Raw genomic sequence first — 23652 nt, 5'->3', positions numbered from 1 at the left:
ATACAGGTGTACGTAGAGAGGAGGAGATAAAAGAAATTCACGAAAAGACGGATATAGTGTAGCACCAGTCATTTACGAATGAATCAGCATTAATTTCAAGAATACTAAATCTAAGTGGACGTAGGAAGAATGTGATATAAAAATTCACGCTTCTCACAAGTATAAAACGAACAATTGAGATTGAAGGCATGAACCTAAAGAGTGTAACGGAAATTTGGCTGTTACGCTTCATAACGGAAGCAACACCAAATGAAGATCATGATACTCTCAAGGAAGAAGCTGACCTAGAGAAAGTTTTGTACCAGTTCAAGGTGGTCCAAAAAGTAAAATAATAAAACGTTAGTTATTATCTTGAAGGAAAAGCAGACGATATACAACGTATAAAATCCTAGTGCGATAATTACGATTGGAAAAGAGATGTATTCAGATTAAGAGGTCACGATGCAGTGATGAATCTTTCCTCTATTATGTTCAATCTGTATGTTACAGATGGAAGTAAGAAAAGGAATCAAAGGTAAATCATTCCTATGTTCGAAGGGAGAATTCAAATTGCGGGTGAAAACAATCAGTGGCAATTTCTCTATTATATTCCTATATTCTGTTTCTCTTTCGTTTGTTGAATGATTTCAAGTAAGAACAAGAAAAGCCAGCACACATGTTTTATCCATATCGTCATTTATAGTGAAAGCTTTTTTTCGTCATGACCAAATTATGTACATCAGTACGGGACTTTGTGTCCTAGGTACATGGTGGATACGAAAAAGGCTCCAGGAGGGTGCGATAAAAATTTATTGATCGATCTCTACTTTTACTGTAATAAAAAATTATCAAACCACATTCAAAGTTTAAGAAAGTTTTATTTAAACTGATTATACACATATAGAATACAATCCCATCTTACACAATAAAAGTGTTACCATTGTGGTTCTCTCCCATAAATATATAATTCCAAGCGCCTATTGATCATGGCAAATTGGTCAATTAGCTCGCCAATAGGACAATCAATGTCAGGGTGAATGTTCAACAGAGCTAAGCCCTAGAGTCCATCTTCCTTCATTGTCGACATAAGCCATGTCTTTTTACGTCGCAGTGTTGAAAAACTTCTTTCTATTGTAGCAATAAATTCACGTAGACTGGCAAATATCTTGTTCAGCTTTTGCAAAGTGGGATAGTCAGATCTAGGACAGACAGAATGCGCTTCCATAACGGAATCTCGATCATTAAGAGCGTTTATGCTCATTTGCTTATATTGAAGAATCACTCCCATTAGTCTCTTTTTAATCGCAAAGAGTGATTCTTCTTCAAAGAATGGTAGTTAGTTTAAGCACTGTTTCAGTTTACGTCCCAGATAATTACCATTACGTATCAGTAGTTGTGTTGGCAAATGTATGTTGAATCTTAAATGATAATGCTACATAGGAAAGTACAACTACTCGATAACTCGATGCGGTCGAGTAGAATGACGAAAGAAATAAATGAATAGCGTGCAATCTGACTGGCGGGGACGGCCGTTTGTGGCAATGTGATTGGCCCCTGCAAGGGGTGAAGAGGGGGGGGGGGGGGGGGGCTCGCCCCGCGCACCACCAATATGTATCCGCTACTGCCTAGGTAGAACCGATTTCATTCCGTCCTGTGTGGTCACTTCACTTTGCTGTGTGTTCTTCCAACAGAGCATTAAAAATATGGTAATGCATGTTCTTCGAGACAAATGCCCAGACATGTGAACCTTGATTTGTTGTTAGGTACAGGAACGAGTACGGCCGCCGCCACGGAAGTGATGTCTGCCCCCAAGCTTACCACAACAGCGGCCGCAGGCACATCTGAAGAACCTTTCGACACGAGTCGTGTCCCTGATACTGAGGAAGCTGCGACGAGCTTGACGCAACAAGAGGAACCCTCTTCACACATCTCGTCCTTGACCAAACTCAGACAATTGTGCAGACATCTGAATCAAGTAAAGAATAAAATGTTTGGACCATTTTTACCGGGGCTCTGCAAGCACGTCAATGAAACAGGTACAAACGTTGCCCTACTAGATTAGTGTTAATATTAACAGAGATATATACTTCTTATTGAATTATTAAGATGGAACATTAGTTTGTAGCGATATTGTTTCGCTTGTTGCATTATGGTTGCTACATTTTTATTAATCGATTTTTATTTTTTATTTGCAGTTCACTGTAGGTACTGAGTTTACACAGTGTCATTTTGTCATTTGGAGATTGTGAATAGCGTCGTAGTGGCCCATTATAAGTTAGAGGGCACGCACAATAGACATGTAAGGTGGGCTGCCGACCTCCCTTCAATAGCTCATATCAAAGCATCGCCAGTGAATGTAAACATCAACAGACCTTCTGCATCCACAAAGTACCGCTTCAAGAAAGCCGTGTGACAGAGATCCACTAATTGGAACTAATGTTACTAAGTGTAGCAATCCGCCAAATCAGCGTTCTAAGCATACCAGCAGAGTCAGACAGGCAATGTGTACCTATAACTAGGTCAGCTTTGACCAATACGTATGCCAGTTCCAGCCCACTAGAAACTCACCGAAGTCTTCTGTAGAAATTTGTATCTTCTTGGGTGTGACGCCACTTTGGAATAGTGTAGCGTAGTTTTGTCCTTTTTATTATTTCTTCTCATTGTCTTGTAACTTTTAACTGGTTTTGCACTACAAGAATTTTTGTCTTCTTTGTTGTACTTGAGATTGGAAATTAGTGCACGCCAAGTAGGCGTTTTAATTAAATTAAGTGCGTTCAAACTTAATCGTTAGTTCTTTCCTGCTGACAGTAGGACACAAGAAACGGAGTTATGGCCGCTAGAAGAAAAGCGCCGAGTAGAAAAATCGGAACATTATCAGCAGGAAGCAACTGAGATCTTCCGACTGTCATCCAGTTATAGAAGAAAATGTAAGAACTAAGGTCTTGACTGTCTTTAGAAGCGCGTCAATTATTTAAGGTAGTCGTTATTGATATTTATGGAAGATCTTAGTAATCTCCTATCAGCTGGTATTGAAACTTCTAATACGGCTAAAGGTTACGGTTGTTGTCAGTCATCATCATAACGATGTGACTGTTTTCAAGATAAAGTTGCTAATGATGATTTGTGACATAGAAACTAATAGCAATAATAACGCTTTCCAAAGATTATAATTCCAAGATATTACAGAAAATCTCTTACTTGTGATTGACTTTAAGTAATAATCAAAACTGATAACATTAATAAACAATTTCGCTGTAAATGATGGTTGCACAACGAAAATTTTCCATGTAAACAAATGTATTTCCGATTTCCTGAAGTTGGAATTTTCGAGTTATCATTCCACTTGATAAAATAGATGACACAGAAACAACCGAGGACTCAGAAAAGCTTCATTCTACATCGTTTCCTCCGGTAGATCTTACGACATGCATTACAGTTATCTCCAACTTCGTACAAAAACAGTTACATTTCACGAAATTAAGAGTTCATGCAACATTTAGCTGTGGCCATAGCACAAATGATAATTGCAACCCGTGACTTAAAATGAAACATTGTTTTGAATGGGAATCAGATGCACAGAAAACTCTGGCAGATCCTCAAGTGAGAGAATTGTATAGCTAAGATGCTGGAAGTACAATTTCAATACTTCCGGAACACTCTTGGGTGCGTTTTAACCTAATGTTTGGTGCTTAACACTGTACTCACGACATCACATGAATTGGATGCCTTCGGCAGAGAGTCGTGCGAGTTGGGAAATTCTTTGTGAGCAGCCATCTGACACAGATGAGTCAAAAAATATTTTGCCATGTCAGTAAATTTCATCACAGTTTCTCACAACCTGTCATTCTGTCTCTCTCTCTTTCCCCCCTCCCTCTTACAAGTGCGTGAACACAGAATCAGAAATTAATAAAGATGTTGACGGTTAGCGTATCTTACAGTATTCCCAATTCTGAAATGTCTGTATTATTTATCAAACATATTAATCTTTGTCAGCAACACTCACAAGCACAACAATGTTGTTTCCATAGTTATCTAACTTGTCTGTATTATTTGTGAACATTAGCTAAGGGTATTTTCGATACTGGTGTTCATTTACTGTATTAACACAATTGAAATGTTAGCATTACATGTGAAAACTGCACAATTTTCATCAGTAACTCACATACACAATATTTATGTCAAGAGTTACAATGTTAAGTCCACATCTAAGCTATCTGTATTATTTATCAAAATTACGTTAAGACATTGACCACATTGGAGCAATGTACAAAATTTGTTCATCTAATTTGATGTGTTCCTTTTCAACAGTACGTAAGATGCATCAACAGAACACACACAATGTTAAGTGTCACAATATTATTTTCACGTGTAAAGATTAACTTGAACTTCGCAGCAAGCGATGTTGGATATTTGAAACTTGGTAGAGGCCACATTGGTTTCCCCAACATAAATATTTCCACATCGAAATCGCTTTTAAAATTGTTCAATATCTGCACAAAACACGTTATCCAAAAGAATATGCAAAGGAAACAAATCTTCTTTTAGGCCTAAGAGGACCTTTCAGCTACTTCTGCACTGCTTGATTAGCGTGTTATTTTAGACGCATATGTTTTGTACTCTTATAGAAAAATACGAAAGTCAATTTAGACACGTAAATAACATTACGGACCTTAAGTTGGGAGTCAACTATCATATTTCAAGCATCCACTCTACCTTAACCTGTGACTTGCACGATGACTGCATCATTCACTGGCTGACGCCCATTGTCAGGTTATGGGACACTCACTGACTCTCTCTCTCTCTCACACACACACACACACACACACACACACACACACACACACACACACACACTGTCAGCTTCTGACCGGAATATTAATTGAGTTGCGTTCTGGATGCGTGTTTATTTAGTTAGTTTTCACAAGTGACACACAAAAAACTGTGATCACAGAAAAACTGCAGACCTGTATGCTTTGCGACTGTCATTCGCACGACATTTTTAAACATTATCTTCAACATTGAAGAAGGAAAATTATATTTGTTGAAAGTAGGGGAACAAGGATTTAGATGTAGCCATTGCAGAGTTGATGGCAGAGGTGTCCTTTGTTTACGAGGGGTGGGGATATTTCTTGTACCTGTTGTGTGACACTAACTTCAACCATTGCCTGTTTCCAAGTCCAGATTACAGTTAGATGTGGAAATAACAATTTGACTCTTGACATAAGCGTTGTGTGCATGTTTCTGCAAAGCTTATACATTTTTGATAAATAATGAAGGCTTTTGGACGCGGAAATACCATACGTTACACCAGTATCATCAAAAAATGTACGTAGTTATGGTAAATCATACAAATATTTTAAATGTATAAATGATGTTATGACATTTTTGTCTGCACAGGTGTGTATCTGAGTTGCTCTAGAGGTTTATGTATTTTTGAAAAATGATACAGCTTTTTAGGGGTGGAAATACATAAGGTTCAACAATTATTGTCTATATCTTTACATACTATGGGGTGTTCAAAAAGTCTCTCCATAGTGCCGGATGATTGTTAGCCGCGCGTGCCGTATGATTGGTGGCCTGTATATGTTTCTTCCCTTCAAGTGGACTGAGCCAACATTCCGCTGTTTCGTTTATCCTAGCCAGCGTCAGTAGCACCGGTGGTGTGTGTCGTTACGTGGTGTCGTTAGCGTTTAAGCTTAGTTCCTTCGTTCGTTCGTTTCGTTTGTGTCACTGGTATAATGAGGAACGTGTGTTTTTAGTCGAACAAGTGTTCAAAGCTAGCGGTAAATACACAGTTTCAGTTAGTCGAACATTAAGTTCAGTTTTCCCGGAGACAACACTCCCACATTGCGATACTGTGCGAGATTTGATTAACAGATTTCGAAGTACGTGTTCCCTGAAAGATGCACCGAGAAGTGGTCGTCCTAGGGTTTTTCTGAGGATAAACAACTCGATATTTACGATAAAATATCCATGACTTCGAACAAGTCAGTAAGAAAACTCGCCCACACAGCTGTAAGGAAAAAATTAGAACTTTTCCCATATAAAGTGACAGTCGTGCAACAACTGAAAAATACTGATCATGACAAGAGACTGCATTATTGCAAATGGTTCAAAAATTTCCTTCAACAAAATGGGTTGTACATTCTTAATGAAACCTTTTTTAACGAATGAGGCGTGGTTTCATTTATCCTTTTACATGAACTCGCTAAATTCTCGTATGTGGAGAATTGAAAATCCATTGTGTATGAATGAGGAACCACTTCACTCTGTGAAAATTGGAGTTTGGATTGCATACGTCACACGCGGCTAACAATCATACGGCACTGCGGGGAGACTTTTTCAACACCCCGTATTTATGCTGAGTGCAAACACGCACCGTGTGTTTGTGTGTGTGTGTTTGTGTATGTGTATGTGTGTGTGTATGTGTGAATGTGAAAGAGAGGGAGAGGGAGACAGAGAGAGAGAGAGAGGGTGAGAGAGAGAGAGGGGGGGGGGAGGGGGAGTGGTATTAGAGGGACAGGTTGTGAGGTAAGGATGTGGAAATTACTGATAGTGAAGAATTTTTCCTGAAAAAACTGTTAGATTGCTGCCAAAAAATCATCTCGCAAATCGTAACACTAGGCAACCAGTTCACGTGATGTCGTGGGTACAGTACTGAGCACGGTCCACCTCCTTTACACGCACCGAAGAGTGTGTCAGAAGTATAGTTGTCGTACACGTACTACTAACGTCTTGGCTATGCAGTGGTCTTACTGAAGAAATTGTCAACTTTGACTGTGCATTGAGTCCAGTTCAAAATAGATTTTCATTCTCATTCGCGGGATGCGTTTAATCACCTGATCTATTCGCACATCTAACTGTTCCCTTGACTTCACAAAACCAAATTTACCTTCTATGAAGTCGGAGACAATTTTAACGAATGTCGTGAAACCTACCGGAGGAAGGATGCAGAACTGCACCGTTATTTTCGTGTGATCTCTCTTTTCAAACGGAACAATTATTACAAAGTTCCAAAATCGTGAATTCGAGAATATATTGTTTTACACTGAAACTCAAATTATGCTACGAACATCTACAGCAAAAACATTTATGAATGTTATCAGTTATGTTTGTTACATAGCGTAAAACGCAAGTAAGATATTTTCTGTAGTATCTAGCCAAACTTTAACTTTGAAAACCATTGTTATTGCCACAAGTATCGACGTTATCAATTATCATTAGCCACTGCATCTTAAAGAGCACTATTTTCTTGAATTTGACTGACACAGTTGTAACTTGTGTCCATAACAGATGTTTTCATAGCAGCTTATGGTGATTGCTAAGATCTTCGATAAAAATCGATAAGCAGTGTAATGTCAACGAAAATAACCGATGCACTTGTAATAACAGGCAATAATATACTCACATAGGAGCGTTAGTTCTTAAATTTTCTTGTCACTGCACGACTGTCTGAATATCTTACATACACGATGTCTTAACTACTTTTCGGTCCATCCTCATATCTTTCGATTTCTCTTGATTAACGCTGTAGAAATATATATGTTTCACATATTCACAATCCTCCTTTTCCCCATCTATTTTCCTCAAGAGCTGCTTCCAGCACCAATACTGCTATTCCGCTGTGCTGTGGATTCATGCTCTCATCCTGGAACTAGTAAAAGTCTACTAAGTAAGCCATTTCGTACTTTAATTGTAGAGGTAACATATTATATTTCATTGCTCCACAATGCTTTTACTTCTGCTTCACTCTGTTGCCATATTTAAATTCCCCATTTTTCTCTGTTACAGATATGTCGGCGGAATCGAATGGGACCGTCACTGCTGGCCAAGTGACTAGAGATGCGGATCCCATGACTGAAGCTGTCACCTTGAAGACAGCCTACACTTACAGTGCACAGTCAGCAGTAACCAGCCTGAAGCCAGAGACGGGAGCGACACACAATATTTCTGACACGGAGCTTGGCCTATTAGTGTGTCAGAACCTTCTTTTACTAGATAATTCCGTGTCCTATATAGCGAGACGGACTCTAGCACACTATTGTAAAATTATTAATCCTACAGGTATGTACTTTCCTTGTTACACACGGATGCTGACTGTGTTGATGGCAATATTACGTGAAATAAGGTTCTTCGTAAGTGTGTGGGCTTTAGCGCCGGCGTAAGTTAACATTAAGGTTTTCAGACAAGCCGCGTCTTGCTATAAAATAATTGCCGCCGGGTCAGTGAGACTGACGTTTCGGTTACTCGTGGTGTTACCTTTCTCCAGATCTGCACTGTTACCATGTTCGAAATGTATTTCTTATTCAACCAGTGATAGTACATGACAGGAAGCTACACGACAACGGGTTTTCTTGTGTTAAATATTCATTTGGCATGTATTGATCAATAAAAAAACAATCTAACACAATTCGAATATTTGTTGCTTACAGTGCTACTTTGAATATCAGGTACATTATTTATTTCTTTAGGTTTCATTTTTCAGTTTTCTTCCACTGTACTGAATGTTGTTGACAAAATACTGGATGCCGTTAATTGTCAGCACCTGGTGCTGAGTCATACAAACTGGTGGTATCAAGTGAAATACAGCTGTAAACGCTACGGCTTTAAATGTTTCCGCAATGTATATATTTTACAGCTGCTGTTTCTGCCATTTAGAGGGAGACAATTATTGAAGTGTATGAAAACAGTGCAAAAAGAAAAATGTAAATTAGTGACAAACTACGGTGTGTACAAACTTTCTTCAACATGCAAACGACACTATTATTTTCTGATTTCGGTTATGACATGATCGATATGCCTGCCCTAATTGGACATGATGTGGTACAGACGAATAGCGGATTTGTGCACGACCCGCTAAAGTATCGGATAATGGACGCTGTCCATGACCACCTGAATGGGTCTTTTCAACCCAGAAATGGTTTTGAGGTAATTGCTGTACACCTTGTATTTAATATAGCCCCACAATAAGGAGTTGTATATGGTCAGATCCGGAGAATCTGGCAGCCAATCGGGGCCCATGCCAGTGTCTCTGGCTACCACAGGGCCACGGTGGGTTCCGCAAAGTGCTCCTCCAGGACATCAAACATTCTCCTACTTCGATGGGCTCAAATTCCCTCTTGCGTGAACCACATTTTGTCGATATAAGGATGGGGGGGGGGGGGGGGGGTGGAGTGGTGAATGAAATCATCTTGAAAATCAATACGTACCGTTCGGTAGTTACCGTGCCACTATAATCGCACCCATTATTCTGTGATTGGACATAGCACACCTCACCCATTGAGGGTGAAGAGACTTCTCGGTCGCGAAATGCGGATTCTCAGTCTTCGAAATGCGCCAATTTCGCTTATTGACGAACCCATCCAAATGAAAGTGGGTTGCGTCGCTAAAGCAAGCCATGCATACGCATACTACTTCCCATCGTGCTCCCCGGCCAACCATGCAGTCTGAACGTCCTAACGCAAACCGTTCAAAAGTCATGACAATTTTATTTTATATAGTTCAGTGTCACCATGCACTAATAGAACATCGATCGTGTTTTCTATTTGTAAACTCGTGGCACTTAGTAATGTTCATATAGCACATATCTCTTCGCCAGTAGCGCTACTGAAAACCTAACCACCACAGTCGTCCTTTATTTATAAAGTAATAGAAGAATAATCCTGGTGTGTGTGTGTGTGTGTGTGAATAACTGTAGAGCACCTACATGGTGGTTACGACTTACTGAAATTCCGTACATGCGACGTTAACAGGACGACGCCTTTGTGGTCAGGTAATGAATATGGTGATGCTCACATGTGCTACCATATGCATTTAATTTCGAAAGGACTAAAACTTTAATGTTATCTATTAACAGTAAATTTATACGAACATTTATGGAGCAGATGGGGATGTTTTAATAATATATCAATTGTGAAATTTGCATGTCATTGGCGGATAGAGTTCCAAAAGAGCAATAGATCATTCTGAAGGAATGAAGGTAAGTGTCAAGACACACATAGCACTCTACGTAGCTGTCACTGCCAGTATCAAAATCTTGGAGTATTGAGCGATGAGGATATTTTTAAGTACTTTAAGGCTCTGAAATACATATTGCGATAGTGCATACTACAGCAGTTTGTTTCTTTAAGGAGCAATATGTATCGCTATTAAGGGGTATCACAATGTTGCGTAGGCAAATCTAGGATGCAGAAAGGAAAGTACAAAAAATTTTCGATACGACAACATATAATACAGGTGCTCGTAGAGAAGAGCAGACAAAAAAAATTACAGGATGTAGTGTAGCACCAGTCATTTACGAATGAATCAGTATTATTTTCAAGGAACCTAAGGCTAAACGGACGTAGGAAAAATGTGATATAAAAATGCACGGTTGTCAGATGGATAAAACGAACAATTGAGGTTGAAGGTATAAACCTGAAGAGTGTAACGGGAATTTGGCTCTTATGCTTCATAACGGAAGCAACACCAAATAAAAATCATGATACTGTCAAGGAAGCAGCTGACCTAGAAAAAGTTTAGCACGGTTCGAGATGCTCCAAAAATTAAACTAATAAAACGTTAGTTATTATCTCGAAGGAAAAGCAGACGATATACAATAAGTATAAAATCCTAGTGCGATAATTACGATTGGAAAGAGATGTATTCAGATAAAAAGGTCACGATGCAGGAATTAAATCCTTCCTCTATTATATTCAATCTGTATGTTACAGAGGCAAATAAAGAAAGGAATCAAAGGTAAATGTTTCATAGGTTCGAAGGGAGAATTCAAATTAAGGTTGAAAACTATGAGTGACAATTTCGCTATTGTATTCCTATTTTTTTGTTTTGTTTTTTTGTTGCATATTTTCAAGTAAGCACAATAAAAGCCAGCACACATGTTTCGTTAATATCGTCATTTATAGTGAAAGTTTATTTTCACCAAGACCAAATTATGAACATCAGGAGGTGACTTTGTGTCCTAGGTACAGTAGTGGATACATAAAAGGCTCAGGTAGCGGGCGATAAAAATATGTTGGGCTACCTTTACTTTTACTGTAATAAAAAATAATCAAGTCACAATCAAAGTTTAAGAAAGTTTTATATAAACTGATTATACATATATACAAGACAAGGCCATTTTACACTATAGAAGAGTTACAATTGTGGTCCTCTTCCTTAAATGAATAATTTCATGCGCCTATTCTTCATCTGAAATTGGTCAATTACCTCGCCAATAGGACAATCAATGTCAGGGTGAGTGTTCGAAAGAGCTAAGCCATTAAGTTGATCTTCCTTCAATGTCGGCCTCAGCCATGTCTTTGTATGTCGCAGTGTTGAATAACTATTGCAGCAATAAATGCAGGTAGACAAGCAAATACCTTGTTCAGCTTGTGCAAAGTGGGATAGTCAGATCTAGGACAGACAGACAACGCTTGCATAACAGAATCTCGATCATTAAGAGCGTTTATGCTCGTTTGCTTGTACTGAAGAATCTCTCCTATTAGTCTCTTTTTTAATCATCAAGAGTGGTTGTTCTTCAAAAAACGGTATTTAGGTTAAGCATTAGTTCAAGTTATGTTCCAGATCATTACCGTTATGTTTCAGTAGTTGTGATGGGAAAAATATGTTGAATCTTAAATGATAATGCTCCATAGGAAAGTATAACTACTCGATAACTCGATCCGGTCGAGTTGAATGACGAAATAAATAAACGAATAGCGTGCGGTCTGACTGGCGAGGACGGCCGTGGGTGGCAATGCGATCGTCCCCGCATGGGGGTTGGGGGGAACCTCGCGCACCAGCCATATGTATCCGCCACTGCCTAGGTAGAACCGTTTTCATTCCGTCCTGTATGGTCACTTCACTTTACTGCATGTTCTTGCAACATACCATTAAAAATATAGTAATGCATGTTCTTCGAGACAAATGCCCAGAAATGTGAACCTGGATTTGTTGTTAGGTACAGGAACGAGTACGGCCGCCGCCACGGAAGTGATGTCTGCCCCCAAGCTTACCACAACAGCGGCCGCAGGCACATCTGAAGGACCTTTCGACACAAGTCGTGTCCCTGATGCTGAGCTAGCTGCGACGAGCGTGACGCAACAAGAGGAACCCTCTTCACACATCTCGTCCTTGACCAAACTCAGACAATTGTGCAGACATCAGAGTGAAGTAAAGAATAAAATGTTTGGACCATTTTTACCGGGGCTCTGCAAGCACGTCGCTGAACCAGGTAGAAACGTAGCCCTACGAGATTAATGTTAATATTAACAGAGATGAATACTTCTTATTGAATTATTAGGATGGAACATTAGTTTTTAGTGTCATTGTTTCGCTTGTTGGATTATGGTTGCTACGCTATTATTAATCGATTATTACATCTTATTTGTAGTTAACTGTTGCTACTGAGTTTACACATTGTCATTTTCTCATTTGGAGATTGTGAATGGTGTCGCAGTGGCCCCTTACCAGTTAGAGGGTCCGCACAATAAACATGCAAGGTTGGCTGCCGACCTCCCTTCAGTAGTTCATATCAAAGCATCGCCAGTGAATGTAAATTTCAAGAGACCTTTCACATAAACAGGGCACTATTTCATGAAAGCCTTGTGACAGAGATCCAAAAATTGAAACTAATGTGACTAAGTGTAGCACTCCGCCAAATCGGTGTTATAAGCATGCCAGCAATGTCTGACCGGCAATGTGTACCTATAGCTAGGACAGTTCTGGCCAATATCTACACCAGCTCCCGCCCACTGGATATTCGCCCTCATCTTCTGTAGAAATTAATATCTTCTTGGGTGTAACGCCACTTTGGAATTGTGTAGCGCAGTATTTTCCTTGTTATTACTCCTTTTCATTGTCTTGTAACTTTTATCTGGTTTTGCACTACAAGAATTATTGTGTTTCTTGTATACCTTGAGTTTGAAAATTTGTGCACGCCAAGAAGGCGTTTTAGTTAAATAAAGTGTGTTCAAACTTGATCGTTAGTTCTTTCCTGCCGACAGTGGGACACTACAAACGGAGTTGTGCGCGCTAGAAAAGAGGCGGCAACTAGAAAAATGAGAATATTCCCTGCATATTCTTTGTTTCAGTTCAACAGAGGGGCTACAGCAGCGGTGGCAAACAGAAACATTTGCACCTATAATACCAGCCCGCAGAGCATGGCAAGAAAACAGTTTTCTCCTTTTAAAAGGATCGTTGTGACCTTGGTGACTCAATAGGGTCAGGATCATCTTATTGTTTTAATGAACATCACTGAAACTCATTAATCCCCAATGATCTTACCAGAGATTATAGGTTATCGAGATTGTCTAAGAAAAACTTTAACTAGTTGACAGGATGAGAGCATGGGTCAGCAGCATCGCGGAATAGCTGTTTTGCACCTGGAAGCAGCTCTTGACATGAACAGATGTCGAGGCTCACTACGATTCTGAGAAACAAATGCATTTTTATCTGCAGTATTTATGAAGAGACGTGAAAAGATATGTGGTGACGCAGGACAGCAATTAAGTCGTTGCACATGCAAGATCTTCAGACTGTCATCCAGTTACAGAAGAAAATTTTCAGAACTAAGATCCAATGAGGGTGTGATATTGGCGGTCATAAGAAGCGTGTGTATTGTTTAAGTTAGTTGTGATTGATATTTATGCAGGATCTTAGTAATGTCCCATCAGTAGCTATGAAAACTTCTATTACAGCTAAAGGTTACGGTTGTTGTCAGTCATCATAACGATGTGACTGTTTACAAGATAAAGTGGCTAATGATGATTTGTGACATAGGAACTAATCGCAATAATAACGCTTTATGATTCAAAGATATTACAGAAAATCTCTTACTTGTAATTGACGGAAAGTAATAATCAAAACTGATAGCATTAATTAATAATTCTGTAAATGATGGTCGTACAACCAGATTTCCCTTGCAAACAAATGTATTTCCTATTTTCCAAAGTTGGACTTGTGGAGTTATCACTCCATTTGATAAGAGAGATGACACAGAAACATCTGAGAACTCAGAAAAGCTTCGTTCTACATCGTTTCCTCCGGTAGTTCTTACGACATGCATTACAATTATCTCCCACTTCGTACAAAAACAATTAGATTTCAGGAAATCAAGATTTCATGCAAAATTTAGCTGTGGCGATAGCACAACTGATTAATTGCAACCCGTGACTGAAAATGAACCATTGTTTTGAATGGGAGTCAGATGTACAGAAAATTCTGGCACATTCTCAAGTAAGAGCCCTTTATAGCGAAGATGCTGGTAGTACAACTACAAGACTTACGGCACACTCTTGGGTACGTATAAACCTAATGTTTGGTGCTTAGCACTGTACTCACGACATCACATTAATGGGCTGAGAGTCGTACAGGTTGAGAGATGCTTTGTCAGCAGCCATCTGACACAGTTAAGTCAAGAAATGTTCTGCCATGTCAGTAAATTTCATCACAGTTTCTCACAACCTGTCATTCTGTCTCTCTCTCTTTCCCCCCTCCCTCTTGCAAGTCATGAACACAGAATCAGAAATTAATAAAGATGTTGACGATTAGCGTATCTTACAGTATTCCCAATTCTGAAATGTCTGTATTATTTATCAAACATATTAATCTTTGTCAGTAACACTCACAAGCTTAACAATGCTATTTCCATATTTATCTAAACTGTCTGTATTATTTGTGAAAATTAGGTAAGGGTATTTTCAATACTGGTGTTCATTTACGGTATTAGCACTATTAAAATGTTAGCATTATATGTGAAAACTGCATAATTTACATCAGTAACTCACATACACAATATTTATGTCAAGTGTTACACTGTTAACTCCACACCTAAGCTATCTGTATTATTTATCAAAATTAAATTAAGACTTTGACCATACCGGAGTAATGTACAAAATTTGCTCATTTGATATGATATGTTATTTTTCAAGAGTACGTGAGCTACATCAACAGTACACACACAGTGGTAAGTGTCACAGTATTATTTTCACGTCTAAAGATCTACTTCGCAGCAAGCGATGTTCGATCTTTGAACCATGGAAGAGGGCACATTGGTTTCCCCAACATAAATATTTCCACATCGAAATCACTTTTATTATTGTTCTATAGCTGCACAAAACGCATTATCCAAAATAAGGTGCTAAGCAAATGAAACTTCGTTTAGTCGTAACAGGACCTTTCAGCTACTTCTGCAGTGCTTGATTAGCATGTTATTTTAGACGCATATGTTTTGGTCTGTTATAGAATAGTAAGGCAGGCAATTTCGATGCGTAAATAACATTGTGAACCTTAAGCTGGAAGTCTACCATCATATTTCAAGCATCAACTCTACCTTTACCTGTGACCATCCACAGGCTGACGCCCATTGTCAGGTTATGGGACACTCTCTCCCTCTCTCTCTCTCTCTCTCTCTCTCTCTCTCACACACACACACACACACACACACATACACACACACAGTGAGTGAGAGAGATAGAAAGAGAGAGAAACAAGTTGTGATAAAAAGTGGTGAAATTTACTGAATTACGATGCAAAGTTCATTTCGACAGGCCTGCATGTTCAAAGCAACACAGCATCGTAATTCAGAATAATACATGCGAACGCTCGCCATAAGCGGGAAATCCAGGTTGGAATCTCAGTCCGGCACAAATGTCCATTGGCGTCATTCCTTTCTCCAGCTGACGGTTGTCCATGTTCGCAACTGCGAATACATTTAATGTGTTACGTAGGGGTATTGCGATCCTGTTCTGTTCTGCTTTCTTCCCATATATTCTGTGTGTAGCGTCTTTCTGACTTCTATAAATGTACCTTCGAAGTCCAATAATCAAAGGGATTTTGGCTTCCGTGCTTTTAGCCCCCATTCCACTTACTACGAGAGGCTTAACTAATTGTCCTCCGCCGCGCGGGATGGTCGCGGGGTTAGAGGTGACATGTCACGGATTGCGCCCCTCCCCCCCTCCTCACTCTGGCATGTGTGTGTGCGTGTTGTTCCTAGCATATGTTAGCTTAAATAGTGCGTAAGTCTAGGGACCGATGACCTCAGCAGTTTGGTCCTCTATGAATTCACACACATTTGAACACATTTTAATTGTCCTCCCCCTCCCACTCTCTCCCCCCCCCCCATATTCAGTTGGAGGCTATGTTTGTATAGCCCCAGCTGCAGCAACAGATACAGCTTTTTCTCTACATTGCTGTTAAGCAAGCCCTGGGCATGGCGCAGCCACATCTCCACATGTCTACATCTACATCTACATCCATACTCCGCAAGCCATCTGACGGTGTGTGGCCGAGGGTACCTTGAGTACCTCTATCGGTTCTCCCTTCTATTCCAGTCTCGTATTGTTCGTGGAAAGAAGGATTGTCGGTATGCTTCTGTGTGGGCTCTAATCTCTCTGATTTTATCCTCATGGTCTCTTCGCGAGATATACGTGGGAGGGAGCAATATATGGCTTGACTTTTCGGTGAAGGTATATTCTCGAAACTTCAACGAAAGCCCGTACCGAGCTACTGAGCGTCTCTCCTGCAGAGTCTTCCACTGGAGTTTATCTTTCGCGATTACTAAACGATCCTGTAACGAAGCGCGCAGCTCTCCGTTGGATCTTCTCTATCTCTTCTATAAACCCTATCTGGTACGGATCCCACACTGCTGAGCAGTACTCAAGCAGTGGGCGGACAAGCGTACTGTAACCTACTTCCTTTGTTTTCGGATTGAATTTCCTTAGGATCCTTCCAATGAATCTCAGTCTGGCATCTGCTTTACCGACGATCAACTTTATATGATCATTCCATTTTAAATCACTCCTAATGCGTACTCCCAGATAATTTATGGAATTAACTGCTTCCAGTTACTGACCTGCTATTTTGTAGCTAAATGATAAGAGATCTATCTTTCTATGTATTCGCAGCACATTACACTTGTCTACATTGAGATTCAATTGCCATTCCGTGCACCATGCGTCAATTCGCTGCAGATCCTCCTGCATTTCAGTACAATTTTCCGTTGTTACAACCTCTCGATACACCAAAGCATCATCTGCAAAAAGCCTCAGTGAGATTCCGGTGTCATTCACAATGTCATTTATGTATATTGTGAATAGCAACGGTCCTATGACACTCCCCTGCGGCACACCTGAAATCATTCTTACTTCGGAAGACTTCTCTCCATTGAGAATGACATGATGCGTTCTGTTATCTAGGAACTCTTCAATCCCATCACACAATTGGTCTGATAGTCCACATGAGTGTGTGCTGTTGCTGCCCCATTTCCTCCATATTACATTTGACGCTATAAGTAGCTGTCCAGGTAGTTTCCTGCTCCTCCGTCTACAAGCAGACGATCTTTGTCATTAAATTCTCTGGAGAAAACCTCTACGTCCTCTGTCTCTGTCTAAGGTTTTTATGACGATTGTGACTTGTTATTCTACACCTCGTAGAATTTAGCCTACGTACTGTGCCCTATCGGCACTGGTGCCGTCTATTTTCTGACTTTCTCTTTCTGTAAGGGTGCATTTCACGGTCTGTGTTTCTAAATGGCTCGACGAGATGACATGGCACCGGCTACCGCTAGAAGGCGCGGTGGTGGGTGGAGCTGGGAGTGACGGCTGGGACGAAGGTGGACAGTTGCGATATAAGAGCGAACTTCGGCGGACCGTGGATTGTGCAGTGTGCAAGTACTGGTCTTAAACGTGCCCTAGCTGTCTCAGTCCTGGTGGTTTGGCGAAACAGCTCGGAGAACTGTGTATGGACTGCATTAGCACAAGCTTAATACAGTGTGTTAACTGTAAGACGGCGGAGTTGTGAGGGGAGTGCGGGGAGAGGAGGAAGCAAGCATTGGCTGGCGAGGGGAGAGGAGCCGTTGGGAGGGGGGACAAGGCACGCCTACCAGTTGCAGTGCTGGCACTACAAATTGCGCGTCATGCTTACACGAAAGCAGACGAAACGCTTGGAAGTAAAACTCGCTTTAAATGTTGTTCGTAAACGAAACTGAAATCGTCATGTACATTGAAACCTATACAGGGTGCTACAAAAAGGTACGGCCAAACTTTCAGGAAACATTCCTCACACACAAAGAAAGAAAATATGTTATGTGGACATGTGTCCGGAAACGCTTACTTTCCATGTTAGAGCTCATTTTATTACTTCTCTTCAAATCACATTAATCATGCAATGGAAACACACAGCAACAGAACGTACCAGCGAGACTTCAAACACTTTGTTACAGGAAATGTTCAAAATGTCCTCCGTTAGCGAGGATACATGCATCCACCCTCCGTCGCACGGAATCCCTGATGCGCTGATGCAGCCCTGGAGAATGCCGTATTGTATCACAGCCGTCCACAATACGAGCACGAAGAGTCTCTACATTTGGTACCGGGGTTACGTAGACAAGAGCTTTCAAATGCCCCCATAAATGAAAGTCAAGAGGGTTGAGGTCAGGAGATCGTGGAGGCCATGGAATTGGTCCGCCTCTACCAATCCATCGGTCACCGAATCTGTTGTTGAGAAGAGTGCGAACACTTCGACTGAAATGTGCAGGAGCTCCATCTTGCATGAACCACATGTTGTGTCGTACTTGTAAAGGCACATGTTCTAGCAGAACAGGTAGAGTATCCCGTATTAAATCTTGATAACGTACTCCATTGAGCGTAGGTGGAAGAACGAAACTAAAATGAGCTCTAACATGGAAATTAAAGCGTTTCCGGACACATGTCCACATAACATCTTTTCTTTATTTGTACGTGATGAATGTTTCCTGAAAGTTTGGCCGTACCTTTTTGTAATACCCTGTATATAAAAATGAATGTATGTATGTTTGTCTACTATGCGCTCACAAACCATTCATCTGATTGCAATGAAACTTTGGTGAGTTGTTCTCCGAACGCCCGAAAAGAGTAATAGACAATCTTTCAACAGTTAGGTTACTGTTGCATGCGTAACCCAATTGATTAGGTAAAGGCTTGTCATGCAGCGTACCCGGGATTGATTTCCACTGCTCACAATTTTTTATTTCATTCCCCGCAATGATTAACTATTAATTACGAAATTTAAATGTACTTACAGGTCATATAGTATAACGTAACTGTCAATCTCTACAGGGTGGTCCCGAATTCATGGTACAAACTTTAATGGTAGGTACAGGACATTGTAACAAGGATTTATTGTATAGGAATGTATAGTCGCAGGTGACGCGGTGAGGCGTAAACAGGGGAAAGAGAAATGGAGTGATCGGTTGGTGTCACTGCCGGTAGAGGGCAGTAGATGAACATGATGTATCGCAGTAGGGACAAGCGCCATTCACAATTGTGCTGCCGTAGACGATGGGTGACTTTACGTATGCAGAAAAAGCAGACATGCATTACATGTACGGCCGTGCAAATGGTAACGCCAGAGCTGCGTTACGAATGTATCGCGCGGAGTATCCTAATCGACGAATGCCGGATCATAGAATTTTTCAACGGTTACATCGTCAACTTTGTGAAACAGGTACGTTCGACGTCAACAGACATGACGCTGGTCGATTAAGAGCTGTACGCACTCCAAGACTGGAAGAACGCATCTTGAACATAGTGGCTGATAGACCCGAGTCAAGCACAAGAACTGTTGCGCGTGACGTACATGTGAGTCATCAGACTGTATGCAGAGTGTTAAATGAAAATCGCTTACACCCCTTCCATTTTCAAAAAGTACAAGCATTGAATCCGGCAGATTATCCTCTTCGCGTGAACTTCTGCCAGTGGTTGTTGCAGCAATGTGCGTTGCAGCCGGATTTCGTAGGTCATGTGCTATTTACAGATGAAGCGACATTTTCACGCGAGGGTGTCTTTAATGCGCACAATTCCCATGTGTGGGCAACAGATAATCCACATGCAACGCGTCCACATGCGTATCAACAACGTTTCGGTATTAATGTGTGGGCTGGTATTGTGAACGACTTTTTGATTGGGCCATACTTACTACCCACGCGACTCTGTGGCGAAAGCTATCTTATTTTTCTGCAAGAAGTGTTACCAGAACTGCTGCAAGATGTTCCTCTCGCCATTCGTAACCGCATGTGGTTTCAGCACGATGGAGCGCCAGCACACTTCAGCACTGCTGTACGGAATTACCTGAATGCCACGTTTGGTGCTAGATGGATTGGGCGTGGTGGACCAGTCCCTTGGCCACCCCGATCTCCTGATTTCTCTTGCCTCGATTACTTTTTATGGGGACATCTTAAGAGTCTTGTTTATGAGACTCCAGTTGACTCAGATGAGGATCTCGTTGCTCGCATATCTGTAGCTGCTGCAGGTGTGCGTGAAATACCAGGCATCTTTGAACGTGTACGCCAATCGCTGCACCGACGCTGTCAAGCATGTATCGCTCATGGTGGACGCAATTTTGAACACTTACTGTAAACATGACTCTTGTCAACAACGATTTCAATAAAATCTTTCGTTTTACTTTCGGCCGTTATTTCCCCTGTTTACGCCTCACCGCGTCACCTGGGACTATACATTCCTATACAATATATCCTTGTTACAATGTCCTGCACCTACCATTAAAGTTTGTACCATGAATTCGGGACCACCCTGTATATACACAAATGAATGTATGTATGTCTGCCCTCTGTGCGTTTTGAATTTGGAAATGTACTGTAATATGAATGTGTTTCGAAATAATACAGTAACCAGTGGTGTTTCCATACAAAGCAATACGGTAGCAAGGAAAACTGAAATATAAGGTAATTCGGACGAAATAGGGGGCTCCTTCAAAGTGATCACGAACAAAATATCTGAAATGGAAACTCACCTTTCTTGCTAGGCATTTGTGGTGATACGCCAGGATGATTCTTGGAAAACTGTTTGAATCTTCCAATGCTACGCATGATTTGTCCTGCGTATGTAGCAAAAAAAATGGTTCAAATGGCTATGAGCACTATGGGACTTAACTGCTGTGGTCATCAGTCCCCTAGAACTTAGAACTACTTAAACCTAACTAACCTAAGGACGTCACACACTTCCATGCCCGAGGCAGGATTCGAACCTGCGACCGTAGCGGTCACGCGGTTCCAGACTGTGGCGCCTAGAACCGCACGGCCACACCGTGTATGTAGCAGCTCTCAATGAAGATTTGTAAATGGGCTGAAGCAATTTTTTCTGCTCCGTTTCCCTTTCGCAGCATTCAGTCACACGAAATATAATTTTGCGAGCATCGATACGTAGTACTGGTTTTCTTCTAACTGTAGGCCTACCGGTAGGTGTTGTTGGCAACTCCCGAGATTGGTCAGCAACTGCCTCTTCACTCATTTTGATAATGTTTAGCACAACTGCACAATAAAAACACGCAGAACAGTACAGCGCAAAACAATAACGAAGCAGACGACAGTGGCTACCTTGTACAACACAGTCAGCTACGTAATGTTGGCAGCAGTCGAAACTGCGTGCCTACCGAAGCCTCCCGACGATTACCGACTTCTACCGATTCAGGACTAGGGAGAGGTCTGCCATCTAAACGTTTACATACTGTAGTTATGACTTATCCGGTGGGGCACTCTATTGCCCTTCAGACTTGTAGGTGGTGGATGAAAAAGTAAATTATGGCGGAAGTGCTGTAACTTTCGTGAGACACAGCTGGAGCGGATATGTTGTGACTGTCAGAGGAACGTGGCGTCTTGTGACTTAGCAGAGAACAAGGGAAGATATGTTTCGTGTTTTAAACTTCAGGGTACTGTTTCGGGTATATACTTATTCTGCAAAGTCTAATTCCTGAAGTATTCAAGGTGACGATGCATTTGACGCTATCATTTTAATGTAGTCATGTTACTTGCCTGTCAAGGATTCTTGAAGGCTGCCCGTTTCAAAGAGCTGGACGTATTGTTCAAAATAGTTGGCTAAGACTGGCTTAGTGAGTGCTTCACATAATGATTTTCCTCACAGTTATTCTTACGCACTGATGTTCATTATTAGTTTCCCATTTTGAATATTGGTACATTTCGTTAAATCCTTTCTTATGCTTTGAAATTAACGCTGTTATGAGGAGCAGGTAATTTTGCTGCCTGATGGCTAGTATTTTTGTTAATGTCAGTTAATGATTTATTTTCTGCTGCATGTGTGTTTTCCAGTTATTTTTGGAATTCTAAAAAAAAATATGGTTGATACGTCTTTGGATCTGCCATATCAGTGGTTATTAGTTTACACGTTTCTACATCGGCTTGGATATTGACTCTGATTCACAGTCTGTTCAAGTCTGGTCTCTTTTTACAGTATGCGGCAGTTTATTACTGTTTTGTTAAGATTGTCCGTACTTGGTATTTCTTAATAAATGTTGTTGTTTTGGTCTTCAGTCCTGAGACTGGTTTGATGCAGCTCTCCATGCTACTCTATTCTGTGCAAGCTTCTTCATCTCCCAGTAACTACTTATACCTACATCCTTCTGAATCTGCTTAGTGTATTCATCTCTTGGTCTCCCTCTACGATTTTTACCCTCCACGCTGCCCTCCAATACTACATTGGTGATCCCTTGATGCCTCAGAATATGTCCTACCAACCGATCCCTTCTTCTTGTCAAGTTGTGCCACAAATTTCTCTTCTCCCCAATCCTATTCAATACCTCCTCATTAGTTATGTGATCTACCCATCTAATCTTCATCATTCTTCTGTAGTACCACATTTCAAAAGCTTCTATTCTCTTCTTGTCCAAACGGTTTATCGTTCATGTTTCACTTCCGTACATGCTTACACTTCATACAAATACTTTCAGAAACGACTTTCTGACACTTAAATCTATACTCGATGTTAACATATTTCTCTTCTTCAGAAACGCTTTCCTTGCCATTGCCAGTCTACATTTTATATCCTCTCTACTTCGACCATCATCAGTTATTTTGCTCCCCAAATAGCAAAATTCCTGTACTACTTTAAGTGTCTCATTTCCTAATCTAATTCCCTCAGCATCACCCGACTCAATTCGACTACATTCCATTATCCTCGTTTTGCTTTTGTTAATGTTCATCTTGTATCCTCCTTTCAAGACACTATCCATTCCGTTCAACTGTTCTTCCAAGTCCTTTGCTGTCTCTGACAGAATTACAATGTCATCGGCGAACCTCAAAGTTTTTATTTCTTCTCCATGGATTTTAACACCTACTCCGAATTTTTCTTTTGTTTCCTTCACTGCATGCTCAATATACAGATTGAATAACATCGGCGATAGGCTACAACCCTGTATCACTGCCTTCCCAACCACTGCTTCCCTTTCGTGTCCCTCGACTTTTAAAGCTGCCATCTGGTTTCTGTACAAATTGTAAAAAGCCTTTTGCTCCCTGTATTTTACCCCTGCCACCTTCAGAATTTGAAAGGGAGTATTCCAGTCAACATTGTCAAAAGGTTATCTTAATAAATATGTTTCGAAATTATACCCTAATTCACTTTATGTCAGTCGCGTTACGTCTTTACTTCCCTCTTCCTGTTACGATACCTACTGTGACAGCTAGCGACTGGCTGTTTCATAAGACCTTATCGGAGCCGACAACGGCACCGTGGATATAGATGTTGTCAATACTCCTCCGGTGGCAGCGCTGGTGCATCCTCGCCTTCTGTCGTGTTGTCACATCCTCTTCGCTACGACGAACATCAAAGTAGGCCCCCCTCCTCTCTAAGATTTTGAACGAGAGACCTTCATTGCCGATCTGCTTCGTACGGTGGACATGAATGA

At 40.8% G+C, this 23652-nt stretch overlaps 1 protein-coding gene across 7 annotated transcripts in view; it reads left to right on the top strand.

Moving 5' to 3' along the window:
* Positions 1–23652, top strand: part of LOC124787635 — a 190387-nt gene that overhangs the window by 108267 nt on the left and 58468 nt on the right. For all 7 annotated transcript variants that reach the window (XM_047254408.1, XM_047254406.1, XM_047254409.1 and 4 more), the window contains 3 exons: positions 1743–2015; positions 7771–8043; positions 11921–12193. In XM_047254408.1, the coding sequence (XP_047110364.1) occupies positions 1743–2015; positions 7771–8043; positions 11921–12193 (819 nt within the window). The remainder of the gene's footprint in view (positions 1–1742; positions 2016–7770; positions 8044–11920; positions 12194–23652) is intronic.

The sequence above is a fragment of the Schistocerca piceifrons genome, chromosome 3 (genome assembly GCF_021461385.2).
Source record: "Schistocerca piceifrons isolate TAMUIC-IGC-003096 chromosome 3, iqSchPice1.1, whole genome shotgun sequence".
Taxonomy (NCBI): domain Eukaryota; kingdom Metazoa; phylum Arthropoda; class Insecta; order Orthoptera; family Acrididae; genus Schistocerca; species Schistocerca piceifrons.
The sequence above is the reverse complement of the archived record's forward strand: the minus strand, read 5'-3'. Positions and strand labels throughout refer to the sequence as shown.